This window comes from Tachypleus tridentatus, chromosome 9, assembly GCF_004210375.1.
Source record: "Tachypleus tridentatus isolate NWPU-2018 chromosome 9, ASM421037v1, whole genome shotgun sequence".
Taxonomy (NCBI): Eukaryota; Metazoa; Arthropoda; class Merostomata; order Xiphosura; family Limulidae; genus Tachypleus; species Tachypleus tridentatus.
Genome location: NC_134833.1, coordinates 139,099,285 through 139,117,138, shown reverse-complemented (window position 1 = coordinate 139,117,138; position 17,854 = coordinate 139,099,285). Strand labels below are relative to the sequence as shown.

Here is a 17,854-nt window from a genome sequence, read left to right as displayed (position 1 = left end):
GCCCGTAAACGTAACATTGATGGAACGTGAATAACAAAAACATCAAGATAAAATGTCCACTTATATATTTAAGACAAGTTTTGAGTTGTTTTGCTGCAAGCGGGTCTCATTACTTTATCGTATAACTTCTTGTTAATTTATTCGTTCCGTTTGTTTGTTAATCATAGTGTTCTCACCAAGAGTATCGAAATCTGATTTATAGCACATTAAGCCATCAGGCTTAGCACTGATCGGCTAAGTAACTACTCCCACAAACACAATTACCCTCTTGTCGTTTTATTTTAATCTTTAAACTGTATTATTGCAGACTACAGCTGTACTTATCGCTTGATTTCACCTTTCAAAGTACATATGAAAAGAGTCCAAGATAATACACTTGACAACCATTAATTTTTATCTTCGACGTTTGACGACAGCCCCTTAGCTGAGCAATATATATAGTGCGTACCAGTTGAAAGGTTGGCATCGCGCGGTGCAACACAAATTTATTGTTTGTGTTGTTTTATTTCTGCACTGAGTTTATTTAACCTCTCAAATTATTTCACAATCTTAGCTTTATTTATTTTATACCTAAGCAAATATGACCACACGGAGTTCCATGAGAGTTGGTTGGATTCCGCTGTCTTTGGCACTGCTCTTACTTCTTGGTGTCATAGTGGTATACATTTGGGCAGTGATTAGAGAAGATGTTCGCGCATGGATACCGTATATCAGGTAAGTGCTTACACCGGTAAGATATCTGGATGTAGGTTTGCTGTGGCCCCAGAACAGAGATATTTTAGTGAGGATCTTTAAATTTTCTTTCGAATTAATAATAAATATAAAAAGACAATACACTGCACTAAAAATAAGTACAGAATTGGTCATAAAGAACAGTTTCATAATGTATTAAAACTACAAACATTTAAAGTCCTACTAACAAACATTTACATATACAAACCTGATAGGGATCTTTTCTATGTTATAGTAATTCATTTTTAATGGCTGATATAATAAGAATAATATTGAATTTTTCTGCTAACTTTCCTTCACCGAATGAGAGCCATATGTAGCACAACATTTGCACCTCCTCCTGACGTCTGTAATGCCTGCACATATTTCAAACACGACGTACTCATTATAGTAAGTGTTTTCAGAGTTTAAACCCTTGTGGACTTAAGTTTTAAAAATACAGTTAAGATAAGACTGATGTTGTTTAATTAAGACAAGTTTAAACAACGTTCTTAATAAGTTTAAAGAAAATTTGAGTTAATTCTATGACGCTATAGAAATAGGAAAATTACTAATGTTAGTAAGTCAATAATAAAAAAATAGAGATATACCTTCATTTTCACGGTATTATATAAAACCCTGATATCCTAATATCACAAAATATTTACATAAATACACATATTAGCTCCCTATCAAAATAAAATACTTAGAATGAAACAAAAGAACAGTCTGGTACTCATCAGTACAGTCAATCAAACATATTTTTTCTTTATTTCTCTTTATATTTTCGGTCGTAATTCCAATAATATCCTACAAGATTCTACCAGCTTATTAGGTTTACGTTAGTCCTAAACACACTTGCATATATTAAGCTGACAATGCGAAACAATCTCTATAATGAAGTATGATACAAAAAGTAAAATTGAAAACAAATAACATTCGATATATTGAACATTATCACCAACACCATTAATGTAAGCAACACTAAATTAATAAGATAGTATAACTTACAGAACATAAAACATTAGCTGCTAGCTTGAGCTACTGTCGTATAAGTAAATTACTTTTAAAAAAATAACGTTGTGTAAAATTAGGTATTTTGCTCTAGCTCTTCCTCACACATCTTTAGACCAAAGAAAACTCACTAAGCCTATCTGTTATCTAACAGTTTAAACTATGTATACTTATTAGCAGTGATTTTCCTACAGCACATCCAACACTAATTATGATGAAAATGCAAAATAATGAATAAAAAATTAAATAATACATGAACCATCCATAAAAAGATGTTAAAGTTGAATATAATACAAGGGAAACAACACGATAAGCATATCATGTAGTATGTCTAACACTAACATTCTTGTGTTAACTAGCCTCTAACACTTAACAAACACATGAAGTAATAAATAACGTTTTCCGTAAAAGCCAGAAAGGAACCAGAATATGCTTCTGAAATTTTCAGTAAAAATAATAAAACTTAAAAAGAAAAATTATAACCTCGTTAATTTGGTAAAGTTTGTTTGAATTTCGCGCAAAGCTACTCCAGGGCTATCTGCGCTAGGCGTCCCTAATTTAGCAGTGTAGGACTAGAGGAAAGGCAGCTAGTCATCACCACCCACCGCCAACTGTTGGGCTACTCTTTTATCAACGAATAGTGGGATTGACCGTAACATTATAACGCCCCCATGGCTGAAAGGGTGAGCATGTTTGGTGCGACAGAGATGAGAACCCGCGACCCTCGGATTACGAGTCGCACGCCTTAACCCACCTGGCCATGCCGGGCTAATTTGGTAAAGGAAGTAATTACTAAATATTAATATAATTAGGGTAATATTGTCATTATAGTTCTGTGTTAGAAGAAAAACCAACAATTTGTTTGTTTGTTTGTTTTTTGAATTTCGCACAAAGCTACTCGAGGGCTATCTGTGCTAGCCGTCCCTAATTTAGCAGTGTAAGACTAGAGGGAAGGCAGCTAGTCATCACCACTCACCGCCAGCTGTTGGGCTACTCTTTTACCAACGAATAGTGGGATTGATCGTCACTTATAACGCCCCCACGGCTGAAAGGGCGAGCATGTTTGGTGCGACGGGGATGCGAACTCGCGATCGTCAGATTACGAGTCGCACGCCTTAACACGCTTGACCATGCCGGGCCGAAAAACCAACAGCAAGTGTATTATAAATTTTGTAAATCTAGTATTATCGAATCAAATAAAATACATAGCAAATTATATGTGTTTGTATATATTATTATAATGGTTTCATTATTATTAACAAACGCCCCCCAGTGGAGGAATGGTATGTCTGCGGACTCTCAACGCTAAAAACCTGATTTTGATACCCGTGGTGGGTAGAGCACAGATAGTCCATTTCTAGCGTTATAAATCCGCAGACGTTCTGCTGTGCCACTGGGGGACTTAACTAGCTGACAGCAGTTTAAAACAAATACAGCAAAGGCTGCGGAATTAACTAGTGGATAGCGGTTTAACAAAGACAGACTAGTTAGGTCAAAGGTCGCTTGTTAAATAGAAAAACAAAACAGAAAAAAACACATAGTGTTACACCGGAATCTATCCACCATGTATGGAATATATCATATGCCACAAACAATTATAATACATGCACACACACACATATATATATTCATTGTAAATATAACAGTGAAAATATTGTGCACTGTTTTACACTTAATGTAAAACACTTCCGTAATTTCTTTCTTTTTTTTTAGTGAGGCGGGTGGATATCCTCCCGAAAGTGGGGTGTTTGGAATATTTCTGTTCCTGGGAGCTTTATTAGGTAAGGTATTACGCATGACTAATGGTTTGAATTATACATACTTTATTTGTTGAAGCAGATTATCTGTAGTATATATCTACAAATGCGGGTATAAGAACGGTTTACAGATGGGCTTACAACAAATACAAAGAACCCAAGAATCAACTAGATAAACATTTCTCCAGATGTTATAAAAATAATTTTGTTTTATTTTCATATGTTCAAACACCCTATTACCTAATTCTAAATCCTAGTGCCAGCAGTATAAACAGTGACTGTCTCGTATATTATTTGTTTGTTAAATTTCGAGTAACCTAATCGAGGCCTATCTGCGTTGACCGTCTGTAATTTTTGAGTGATTACGAGACGGAAGGCTGGTACTCAACAGTGGAAAACACTTGAACTACTCTATACTAACGAATAGAAGGAGCGATTATCTCATTATAATGTTTCTAAGGCTGGAAGGTCAAATGGAACCCGCGACCCGCTTGTTGCGAATCGAGTGCTCTAACCATCAAGTGATGCCAGACTCGGTTCTGCATTACATCTGTAGCCCACTACTTCTAGTTACATATGCAAACTAGAGTTATTATGTGACGTGTTAAATAATCACTTGAGCCCTATAATTAAACAGATGTGATCATCTCATGGTTAATCCTCAAGATAATGAATAAGAGAGACTCTTTCTGACTTTTAAAGAAGTATCTCACATGACGCCAGTCTAGAAGAAGAGTCTTTAGCAATAATTTTTTTCTTTTACAAACTGTTCAAAGGCATCTGTCTTTTGAGTTTTTAGACAGTAGTGGAATATGTAGAGAATATATCTTCTACTAGAGAAACTCTATCCACAATTCTGGTTTCAGAACAATGGAAAAGATGGTTGTGAAAGTTTGTAAAGTGAAACAGACATCAGGCCTTTTGTCACAGTTGACTGAATCATTCAACAATAGAGAGAACAATAATAGTTCCAAGTGAAAGACGAATGGGCTGTCGTATAGCTGACTAAGTCCAGCCAGAAAATCTTTTATTTCAATCACAAGTAAAGGTGGGATTACCTGAAACGTATATAACTCAGTGACAAGTGACAACTGAAAGACAGACTGGGTCTTATATTCGTTTGTTTTTTTAATAATTTAAACAGTTTGTCTGGCTGAATAATTCACAAAAGTAAATACCGTAATTAATACTGCACGTTCTTGAAATTGCTATATAAATGTAGATTTAGTGCGTGAGTAAAAGACATTTCAAAGCACTGTACATGTACACTCTATTACTATATGAAGCCTAATCATACTCTTTTGATTTGCCCTAGTCACGTGTTGGAATAAACGGATTTAGTTTCAGTGATAAATTTCATTACAGAAAATGTTTGCTCCTGAAGAAAGGGTAAAACCGATACGTTTAGTAAATAAATAATAAAGTTTCTCGGGAACTTACGGTCGTTTTCTTTATTACTAATTATGTGGGCTAATAATAATTCTTTGACACGTCCTTTTTGATAATTATTTACAATGTTTTCCTGGTATGCTTTTTTCATAGGTTTACTGACAATGACCCTTCGATACTTCATTGTAATTGAAAACACACAAAGAAACAACAAGATTGTCAAAATTCTCAATATATTAGGTTTATTTGTTGGCTTGGTCTCCATTGTTGGCATGGTTACAGTGGCAACCTATCCTGTTGGATTCAACAGTAATGACGATAACAAATCTGAATGGGTGAGTGAATTTCATATATAGACTAGCTAGAGTAACCGTCTCCTGGACAGAAGTTATGTAAATTCATAATTAATGAAAGGTTATCTTAGAACATGAAAAGTTGTTTTTCTTATACGTAATTCTAAATATCGCCCATAAAAACTGCGAAACATAAAATGCGAAAAAATAAATTTATATGTATCTCCCCAGTAAACATCCATGCCAAATTTGGCGAAGATCCTTCCACAGGGGTTGAAGTAGCAATAAGAAACACAAAAACGCCATTAAAAACTGCAAAGCGCAAACTGCAAAGCAGAATATTTGTATGCACCTCTTCATAGACCCAATGAACCTCGTCACCAATTTTGATGAATATCAATCCAAACACTACGAAGTAGTTAGGTAGACGTACAACAGATAACAGACAGTAGTTATATTTATGTAGATAAACAATAGCAAGTTTGAATTTATTTAATAATCAACTAGTTAGCACGAGATTCTAAACTACAATGTATTAATTAGAATCTATTAGAAACTCTTTACTAACAAAAGGTGATAACCCTCTCTCCCAGTTCCAACTAGTCTAAAGCAAACGTTGGAAGAACACCTGACAAGGCGACATGGATTAAATGAAATAAATGAATTCTATAGATTCCACCTAAACGCCAGTCACTGTATGATGCTATGCCACAAAAGTATTAGATGTCAAAGAAACATAATAAATCTATAAAAACAAAACAAATAATACACACATACCAGTGTTTTGTGCTCTTTTACTTCTTAGGCCTATCGAAATTCTAAACATTGTGCATTTTCTCTTATTCTATAACTGCAGTGCTATTAAAAACTATTAATCATCTCTCAATATTTGAAAGCCTTTACTTTAGTGTCATTTAGAAATTATTTATTTAGAGATACTTGCCTCTTGTTTTTATCTTCAATACTTATTAAGGATTTTGAAGAATTAAAGTTCACTCATTACGGTTGTTCTCTAATGGCACCAATACTTCCACACTAGCCGATAGATGGCTCAAATAAATCTTCAAGAAGGATGCCAACAACACAAGACAAAAATTTATTAACTGACAAATTTATTTTTTAAAAATCTTAGGTTAACGGTTCCTGGACAATATAATTTATTGCTTTAATCTTTATTTTTAATCAACAGAACGAAACTTAAGCTAGTTTTATGTATATTTTTTATATTATCCTATATAGTAGGATAAAATGATTCTAATTACTATATTTTTTGTGTTTTCCACATTATTCATATTGTAGGTTAGGATAAGGTCACTTAAGGTGGTTTTATGTTTGCTTTCTACGTTTGCTTTATTGTAAATCAAACTATAGCTACTTAACATAGTTTAATTTGTTGTTTTTAATTAGCTTCACAGTTTTAGTATTTAGTGGCTTGTGGGTTTTCCTAAAGCTAGTCAATTAGAATGTATTAACTGGAGATTGAAAACAAACCAAGTTACAAAGTGTGTGGCTATTTATCTCTTTGATTTTTAATTTATTTTGGCAGGAACAATGATCTGAATCATTAAAGATGCAAAGAAACAATTTTGTTAGCAAATATCAACAAACATTCAATCAAAATTAAGGTAATAAAATAAGAGCAAATGTGTCTGTTGTGTTGGACTATCAAGAGGGAGAGAGAATAAGAAACGAAACATTAGTGATGTTTTTCTCACCTGTACATTGTAAGACCTCCTCCTGTGTAAGGTAAATTAACTGAAACTATGAAATGAAATTAAACCTAAAACAATATGTAAAAAGAATAAACTCAAAGATCTCGGTTATATTTGAACAACGTCAAACCTTACACAAAAAAAAACTCTTAAAAAGTTATCTAAAAATCTTACCAAAATCTTCCAGTCTACAAAACGATTAAATAGATCAATAAATCAAATTCTCAACAAGAAACTTTACAGTAGAGACACTGGATTTTAACAAAATCAAATAGAATATGAATTTAAACCAGACTTGTTGTTGTTTTGAATTAAGCACAAAGCTACACAATGGGCTATCTGTGCTCTGCCCACCATGGTTTTTAGCGTTGTAAGTCCGCAGACATGCCGCTGAGCCACTGGGGAACTAAGCCAAGCTTACACACAAAACGTCTTCTATATCTATCATCTGCCACTCTTGCTGGAATTCAAAAGTAGGGACAACTCCGAATCATTACCATATTTGCAGACTCAGAAGACAGATTACTATTCCTAGATATCTTCTACTATCTTCCCTGCAAGAAACTTGGTTAACTGCCTGTTAACAGGTGAGTTTCAGCCAGAGTTAGCAAGAAGTTGAAATGTGTTTATTTGAATTACTTTCCACACAGAAAATACTGAAATTCAAAATAATAGCATATTAACTACACAGTACCATTCTCAACCACATTTCCTCCTCATTTTATGTTCAGTTCAAAATAAACATCCATAATTCTAAATCTACTGAAATTACATAAAAACTAACTTTACTTGTATGTTGGTCAAGAAACAATATAACTCGCCCTCTCTGCAATAAAAAACACTTGTTTAACAACACTAATAGGACTAGAGATATAAAATTAATTATACAGCTCATCTGCCATTTTAAGATGTGGGGGTTTAACAAACTATGCATGGTAAAACCAGAATAAGGATAATATCTTTAAACAGAGTTGTGCATAATAAAAAAAAAAGGTAACCCCATGAACAATGGCAATATATGTAAAAATAATCTTTAATGTAGATTATTTGCAAACACAAATCACTTCAAAAACAGAATTTTGACTGAAAAATATAATGAACCCTTCTACAATGCTAACATATATAAACAATACATACCATTTAATAGAGATAACATGTCAACTTAAAACATCTAACATGTTACAAGAGAGTTCAGTTTAGATAAGCATATAAAATTTAAAAAACTAAATCATCTAACTGTAACACAATAGTTTAAAATACAGTAAAAGAGCCCATTCATTATAATTGATATATATACACAAAAAGTGTCACAGAAATACACTATGGAATATGTGTGTTTTCTTATAGCAAACCCACATCAGGCTATCTGCTGAGTCCACCAAGGGTAATCGAACCCCATGAGTTTAGCATTGTAAATCCATAGACTTACCGCTGTACTAGCAGAGGACAGCTATGAAATGAAAATAAATATCGTGTATATAATAATTCAGAAATAAAACAAATAGGCCTTTCGAACATAACAAATGCATATAACAGATTACAGATAAAGCAACTCTTTAAATTAACTAAACAAAATCTACTTAGTGTTTTGAAACACGTGTTAAAATATTTCATTCATAATTTAAAACGGATTATCTATTCGTGAAACTTGTAAAATAAGCAAAGTAAAACACAATCATAGAAAGTAACTAAAATATATGATGTTCACCCAACAGAACTTAATCTAAACCCAATAATACATATACACAAAATAATTAAATAAGAACAAAAATCTACTAAGATATATATGTTCTTAGCTTACAGCCATAGTACGAAGAAAAAGTGTCTGAACACTCATAATAACTTCAACTCTCTTATCTACAGGTTATGAAATAAATAAAATAACTTGATATCTTCATAACAGCCTTTCGAGAAATGAATGTAGTCTAAACTGTAGAACGACTGGCAGATGTATGACTTAATAAATGGTATTGGTATCCTTTATCTTGACTCACCATAATGTATAACTACATCAAACACCATAAAAGAATAAATTCAATCACACTTTGTCTTTCATTTTGCTGCATCAGTAGAAAATCATTCTTTCCCTACTGGGATGATTCAGTCGTCTCCTGAGAAATTTCACCAAAAAAGTAATTTCCAACGCCACAGATACCAGTACAAGACTCTCAGCTGGAATTACTAGTGTTGTAGTGACCTTTTTGATAATAATATAAGAAACTTCTGTGGCACATCAGGTCCACAGCCAGGAATAGCCAAAACTGCAGTCATTTTTTACCTTCAATGATTTAGATATTTTAGGGTGCTAGTTGCAACGTATTGTTTACATATAATAAGGGGCATATTGGTCTATCTAGACTGTCTCTTCTACTAATCTAAAACTACAAAAATAACACTTTCAAAACTAATCCTTATCGTTCATACGTTTATCAAATTTTCCTTTAAGACACTTACATTAATTCCTCTACCACATTCAAAGGCAACTCATTCAAAATACGAAATACATCATTAGGAAAATACAACCGTCTTAGCTGAAGATGACTCCTACCCTGCCGAAATTTATATTTATTCTACTTTTCTCGTCATTAAGTCTCAAAAAGTATGATACATCAATATCATTAATTTCCTTAACAACTTGAAATATTTCAATGAAATATATCCTAACACATTTTTTGAAAAGAAATTATTTTCAGGGATTTCAATATCTCCACATATGGCAACCCATATACCAAATACCATTCTAGTAACCCTACTCTGAACCCTTTCCAACAATTCAATGTCCTTCCTTATGTAATGAGCACAAGACTGAACGCAATACTCGAAATGTGGCCTAACCAGTGACCTAAGCAAAGAAATTATAACTTCTTTAGACTTGTATTCAATATTTCTGTTGATACAACCTAAAACTTTAATGTCCTACCACGAGCAACAGCACACTGTTTGGATGGCCGTAGCAATTGATTAGCTATTACTGCAAGATTTTTTTTCTTTCATGATATTGTTAAGGTATTCTAATCCAAATTATACTTACAATTTAAATTGTGATAACATACAAGCATTATCTTACATTTATTATAACTAAAATCCATATGCAATTTATTTGCCTTACTCACTAAATGATCCAAGTCCTCCTATAAAGCAACGTCCTCCTTCTTACACCATGCAATACCCAAGGCCTTAATATAATAAGCAAATTTAAGTAGTCTATTGACAAATACTTCATCTATGTCATTGATGCAAAGGTCCGAAGACCAAGTCCTGAGGTACCCCATTTGTGACATTAATTCAGCTTGACTGAATTCAATTTAAAACAGCCTTCTAGTTTCTTCCATCTAGCCATTCTTTTATCCAATTAACCAACTTATTTCTCACACATATAGTAATACTTTTTCATAAAATCTTTATCTGATACCTTGTTAAATTCTTTGTGAAAATCCAAACAAACTAAATCTACACTCTTAACTTCATCTGTATAATTAGTAAATTTTCAAAGAATGTCAAAAGATTTTTAAGGCAAGATTTTCTCTCATTTAGACCATGTTGGCTATCCAATAAAATTATAAACTTTTTAAATTACTTTAAAAAGTCTCTTTTATCAGACTTTCAAAAATCTTTCATATAATTGATGTAAAATTAATAGATCTGTAATTACTGAGAGAATATTATCATCCCCCTTGAAGAATATTAGTTAATTTTCAATCCTCTGGCACCTACCCACTATTCAGAGACTGACAGAAAATATTACAAGAAACTCACATATTTAATTATTAATATAGTTAAACATCCTTGGGGAAATATTTTCTGGCCGAGAGGACTTATCATTCTCTAAACATTCCAATTTTATCTTAATAAGCTCAAAATTAATGTGATCATCTTGTATGAATTTTTACATCTACCAGCTATTCATGATTAGGAATATTTTTAAATGTCCATGAGTAAAATTTGAAGAAAAATCAGTATTTAATAACACAGCCATATCTTAATCATAAGATACCAGCTTTCCTTTATCATTTTTCAAAGACTCAACTCCTATCCTAGCATTTTGTGTTTGCCCTTAACGTTTACTTATGTGGGACCATTGCATCACGTAAATCTTTTATGCAAAATTTCTGCTGCAGTGACAATTCTCCACACTTTTTGGGCCGTGGCATGACAATAAAACTTTATATGTAGTATTAAACACTGAAATTTATCATGGTTTATTTGTGTAGTGCTATTAAATTGATTTATTCTGGCATGTACCGATACCATATGCTAACTTTCTTCTATATAATCAAGACACTGTATGTGGTATAATGACAGTTATTTCAGACCATAAATTTGATCAATATATTCTTTCACGCAGAATTCTTATGAGACTCCATTAGTACAAGTATATGAAAATTGTAAAAAATTATATGTATTCTCACTCTGACTCATTCATTTGTCAATAGAGATCAGGAAAGCATTACCATGGTGTTAAAATTTACATTCTCTAATGATATGGAAAAATTAACCCCATAGAATGTAAAGAATTACAACACTTTCTCTTGCCCTAAAACATTTGCACAGTATTGTGTACATCTGAAATTAAAATCACTCATAAGTATGACCTCATTAACAACCGAAATCTTAACCTTATTGTGAAGGTTCTCATTAGTTTTACCAGTAACATTTGGTAACCAGTTCTCACTAAAACTCCTTTCCCTTTAAATCGGCTAACAGAAATCCAAATTGCTTCAATTTCCTTATTATTATTTTTAATATCCTCATCTTCAATAGGATGTAATTCACATTTTACATATAAAGCCACTTCTCCCATCTTTAATACTTTGTCCCTATTAAATAACCTATAACCCTGTATTTCAATAAAATTTGTCATCAAAATTATCTAAAGTTAACCATTTTTCATTTGTTTTCATTATATGAAAATCGTTCATGACTGACAGTGCTCTAAAGTCTTCTATTTAATATATTATACTTCTAGATTTACAATAGTTACAATTAATCCTATCCTTGAAACTACGTTTATACTCACTTCCTAATCTAAACATTTGTCTACTTTTTTTCTGGGCTTTCACCACAGCCGATTTTAAGTTTAAAACTTCCTTTACAGTTGAATTAATAGACATTACAAACAAACCAAAACCTACCCTATTTAAATGTAAATCATCCATTCCAAAAAGCTCTTTTCTCCTATTGAACCGATCCTACAGATCTAAACAGCCAAATATACTCATACTTATATATTAACTTAAGCCTAACGAATTAGTCAGAATGGCTATTATTTTGACCTTAAATAGAAATTAAATGCTGGATCAAACAAACTCCAATCAGTCAGAAAAACGTGGGCAAAAGTGTGGGTTAGGGCTGTAATAAGCCCAGTTATAGCAATTTTGTGTCATGAAATATCCTTTAGTGCAGAGAGTAGTATTTAAGATAAATCGAGTGGGCAAGCTCCAGACTTACAGACTTGTGTATACTAAGAGTGGGCAAGCTCCAGACTTACAGGCTTGTGTATACTAAGAGTGGGCAAGCTCCAGACTTACAGACTTGTGTATACTAAGAGTGGGCAAGCTCTTACAGACTTACAGACTTTGTGTATACTAAGAGTGGGCAAGCTCCAGACTTACAGGCTTGTGTATACTAAGAGTGGGCAAGCTCCAGACTTACAGACTTGTGTATACTAAGAGTGGGCAAGCTCCAGACTTACAGGCTTGTGTATACTAAGAGTGGGCAAGCTCCAGACTTACAGACTTGTGTATACTAAGAGTGGGCAAGCTCCAGACTTACAGGCTTGTGTATACTAAGAGTGGGCAAGCTCCAGACTTACAGACTTGTGTATACTAAGAGTGGGCAAGCTCCAGACTTACAGACTTGTGTATACTAAGAGTGGGCAAGCTCCAGACTTACAGGCTTGTGTATACCAGTGCTTGACAAGCCTGTAGAGTAAGATCTCTGCTTGTGGATAGTTGATGCGGACATCTTTGATCCTGCATCCTGGTCCATTGCGATCAGAAAATCAACATCCATATTTGGGCCAACAATTACAGCTGTTCTTTCTCATTGATCACTTGATCAAATATCGTATGTCTCCAAATCTGCTCAGTCCAGACTTTGGCCTGTCTGGAATGTTCCAGTGCATGGTTTAATCCTTCACCACCTTTTATCTCAAGCACTGAAGAAGAGGTTTGCTTTGCTTTTGTAACGGATTCTGGTGATTTCATGGTTAATCTCTTTCTTGTGAACTTGCAGTTAACACTGGAACGAAGAATCCCGTATAGTGGGGAAGCATCAACTCTAACCTCTGGAGCTGCCAGGCCATGAAATGCTGTATGTACCTTATTTATATGCACTGCAAACTCCTGGGGTAGTAACTCTTAAAGAATAGTAACTGGTAAATGATTCACTGATTCAGTAGAAAGGCAGCTGTCCAGTATCTATACAAACTTGTTTTTGCTTTTCATTTTGACTTTACTTCACGTGTCTAGTCTTTTCATTTTCTTAGGTTTAACTCAATCATTTAGTTAAATTTCAGATCTACTCTATATTTATCCTGCGCAAATTTCCCTTTATAAAAACTAACCAATCTAATACTCGTACAGAAATCGGTTTTTCCTGAGAATACCACTCTGCCATTACATGTAATCAGTTCCTACCTGTCTTCTGTACTGGAATTTTGATGTTAAATGATTTCAGTGAATTTCTGTATTGCCGGTTATTAAGGTGTTACTTCTTCGGTTAGTCTTTTATAAAAAAAATAATGGGATTGACTGTTGCATTTCAACGAACCCATAACTAAAAGAGAGATCATGTTCGATAGCATGATTCGAAGCCACGATGCGAAGATAGTGAGACGAGTGCCTTAACCATTCTGGATTAGTATTATTTAGAATAGTGTTCCTACCAGATGTAGTAGAGACACTGTTTGGTACATGAACATTTACTAAATTGCTTGCTTCAAAATGACTTTTACCAAACAATAACTGAATATTAGCTCAAATTATAAAATAAAACATGTTAAAAAATATTGTGAGTTTAATTTATTATTTTCTTCATACGTAATATGTATAAAATTAATATGATTATTGTATATTTACATTTATTATTTATATAATTTAGTTATGAAGTTTATGTTTTTATTAAACAATTTTTTAAAGAAATGTAAACAATGTTTCAAGCTCTGGGAAAATTTTATAGAAAATAAAAATATCTGAATATCTGTCTGCTGTCTACAGAGCCTTCATCAGCTTATTGGCTCAGTATCTGTTCAGCATTAAAAAAATTTGTTTTAATTTCTATGTACATCTCATATTACACGTTCTGGTTTGTTTTTTTTTCTAGAGAAAGCATATTCTTCTCCCACACACGATCGGTGCTTTCATGCTCTTTATAGTTGGAGTGGTCTACACCCTTTTACAAACTATTGTAACTTACTTGATGTATCCAAGACACCATGGGTTAACGCTTTTTTACATCCGGCTTGTTTGTGGAGCTCTGGCTTTAATCTCTTTAATAACCAGTATCCTTTACTAAGCTGTTTAAAAAGTTTCTAACGTCAACGCTCATACATCTGATCGGGAAATAAGAATATTTTGTTTGTTTGTAATTAAGCAAAAAGCGACACAATGGACTGTCTGTGTTGTGTCTGTGGTGGTTTTTAGTGTCATAAGCTCTATCGTTGAGACACTTGAGGATAAAAGTAAAATAAGACAATGCGACATGTTAGCTTTGTTAAAATGTTAATCTGTATTTTGTTGAGTGCTCTAGGTTTATTTATTTTTGTTGTTTTTATGAAGAATGTTGTTGGGACATTCTGAGGGGATGTTCTATGTGTGTATTTTAACACCTTTAGAACAATAATGATAATTTAACTTCAGTAAAAATTATTACTCGATTCTGAGAAGAAATTTATCTGTATTCTAGTCAGGTTTTTGCTGCTAAATATATCATCAAATAGAGCATTTGTATTTTATGTACAGAATAGTCATAAAATTATTTTAAATGATTATATCCTAAAAACTAAAGTTAATTAAAAGCACCTTGAGAATAATGAATTTTATTTATGGAAGTTTGGTACATGTTTCAAAACCTTTCACAGAAGGTATTTAAGGTGTTATTTTGAATTAGGTTGTTGCGTGTATTATCTGTTCTATATATAGTTCATTCCTCTAGGAATCCTAAGCACTCATAACTATTTTTCTACATCATCATTCTCACAATGATAAAATAGGAGAAATCTTACTTTGATAGTCTGTGATAAAAGCGATTTACCTATGTTTCTTTGGCCACGTTGTATAATGTCCAATCTTTCCTAATTAAAGCTGTGGGCTCTCAATGAACTGCTGGCAAAATTCTGCATCCTTGGGATAGGTAGTTAAATATGATTGGTTTTCTAATAATTGCTTGCTATTGCACAATGTTTTCTCTTCGATCGTGCAAGTTATCGTCCAATTTCTGGTGAAAATATCGAACGTTTTGCTGAGAGAGTCGAACGTGCTCTTATGATTACATAGACCACAGTGTACTCACCCCGGTTACTTTTATAGCTTTCAAAAGGGAGGTATCAGAAAATAAGCCCCATAAGAACATCCGCCCTTGATACCTGGGCAGGTTTGCCATGTTCAGTCCCGCTAGTTGATGAGAGGGTGGAAGTAGAATAAATACAGTTTCAAACATGGTACCCCCCAGAATTCTGTAGTATTTTAGCCAAAACTACAAACCCGATTACATAATTGGGTTAAGCGACCTGGATAACCTAACCCTAGACTCTATAACTGAACTATCGGGTGCATTTTAACGTTGATAATATTACTACGTTGTAGAGAGAAATGAACTCTCAGACCAGCCTGTATTCCGTAGATAAGTTTGGTCTCTGTAGCTTTAAAACTGTGGGAGAAGTTTGTGGACAAATTAATTTACACACAATGTGATGATTAATATATAATTTTCAACCAAAGGCATTTTATCAGTACCTAAGCAGTTCTTAATTTTAAAATACTGACCACAGAGAGAAGGCATATGAGCATTATCTGGCTTTAAACAGAATAGTAAAATACACTGCTACTTTTATAACTCACCCACAGCTGAAAGTGTACACCTTTTTCAAAAGGAACGTGATGTGAACCAAATACTTTATGATCCGCAGCTTCGCACATAAACCATTAGGCCAATCAGCTTTTGAAAAACGAACTTGGCATTTGAATGTTTTAGTAGTGATAACTCGTTTTAATTCAAGATTATGAATTTGAATATGTAAGAAAATAATATGACACAAATAATTATAATATTTAAGTGTCTACATAAACTACTCATAAGCATCTTAACCAGTACAGAGAGTGAATCATCATAGGAAACGTGTAATGTCTTTAACTGTCTGTTAAGTGATGTCGGCTGTGTCAGTGGAAAACCAAACCTGGATAGATAGAAATGAAAATGGAACGGAAAGTGGAGAAGTGAGTATAGAACTAAACATCCATCCATAAAATAGTATTTGATAATCTGTTAACCTATTCTCAATTAGTAGTAGATATATTGCAGTTATCTAAGCTAAGTAAATGATGTAGCATATATATCATGAAAACAACAGCATATTAAATGTTTTTAATTAAAAAAGCCAACACAGTTAAGAGCTTGGTGGATTTAATTATCAATTTATTTTTATTACTACTATTCGGAACGATTAAAAAAATTATATCTCAAGGTTTTTCTACTTACAACAGTTTTCACTTTCTTAATTACAAGCCTTCTTATAGTTCTAAACTTATTTAGTTTTATGCTTGAAACAAAATTAGAATTTAATTTTTTACAAAAGCTCAGATTTATGCTTGTAACATCCGAACTTTATTTAAAACAATTCACTTTGACACTTAAAACATCTCAGATTTTACACCTATAAACACCTGACTTTCATAGAATTCCCCAGAGTTTTATCCTTGCAGCATTTAAGTTTTAAAACTATCACATCTTAACATTGTAAAGACCTGAAAGTCATGTATTTGTAACCCCTTAGTTTTGTACTCACGAGTTTTCATAAAACTTTTATAGATATGCTACAGTTTTAAACTTAACCCAACTAAAAGTGTTATTGTTTCACACCTAATTATATATTCACAATTCTTCTCCATATATAAAAGTTATTTTGGTCTTATGTATAATTTTTTTTTCTGCAGCAAACAACAGGACAAAGAATTAGCATCGCAGCTGAGTGGTTACTGGCTTTATTTTTTATCTCATATTTTTTTACGTTTTATAAAGAGTTTCAAAAGATTTCATTATCACTTGAAATTCAAATAAATCGATTTGGACAATCATCGTCTCATCAAGATCTTTCAACAGAAAATCATATTTAGTGTGTTACAGCTATCGATGTGCATAGTGTAAGTTTCGGAGAAAATCGAATTAAAGAGGAAGGGAACAATAAAAACACGTTTTTCTATAATGTTTAAGTGATTTGTTTTCTTAAATTACAATTCAGTGACTTGTTCATTACAGTGTTGTTGTTATTATACATTTCGATGGGTATGTAAAGTATGGTCGTGTCCAGAATAACATTCAGTGATGTATTCAGAGCTACGTGTTTGTTAATGACAATTCTATATTAAACTTATTAAACTATTTATGTTTTTTGATTGGGATCCAGTCGTCCGTTTAATAACAACGTATTTATTCATAAAAAATCCATATGAGAGTTAAACTTTTCTCGTAGACTAGAACCCACTTGTCTGTTTCATTACAATGGGTTTATTAATAAAGATTCGTATGATAGTTACCTTTATATTTTTTAACTAGAACCCCTTTGATCATTTCATAAAATCATTTTTATTAATAACGATTTCTTGTGTTAGCTAAGTTTGCTTTAGATTACAACTCACTTGTCTAGTTCATGGTAACGTGTTTATTTAATTTCATACAGCAATTAAACATTTTTTGGTTTTTCAAACTATCATTATTTTTATTATTAAAGCTTAAATATTACTTTTACAAACTGATTAAAATC

General features: G+C 32.8%; 1 protein-coding gene across 1 annotated transcript; it reads left to right on the top strand.

Annotated features, from left to right (window-relative positions):
- Positions 1-435: 435 nt before the first annotated feature.
- LOC143226505 (DNA damage-regulated autophagy modulator protein 1-like) lies at positions 436-17,492 on the top strand. The gene is made up of 6 exons (XM_076457532.1): positions 436-714; positions 3,439-3,506; positions 5,025-5,206; positions 14,200-14,377; positions 16,240-16,310; positions 17,028-17,492. The coding sequence occupies exons 1-6, from the start codon at positions 581-583 to the stop codon at positions 17,205-17,207; spliced, it is 813 nt and encodes a 270-aa protein (XP_076313647.1). The 5' UTR covers positions 436-580; the 3' UTR covers positions 17,208-17,492.
- Positions 17,493-17,854: the final 362 nt, after the last annotated feature.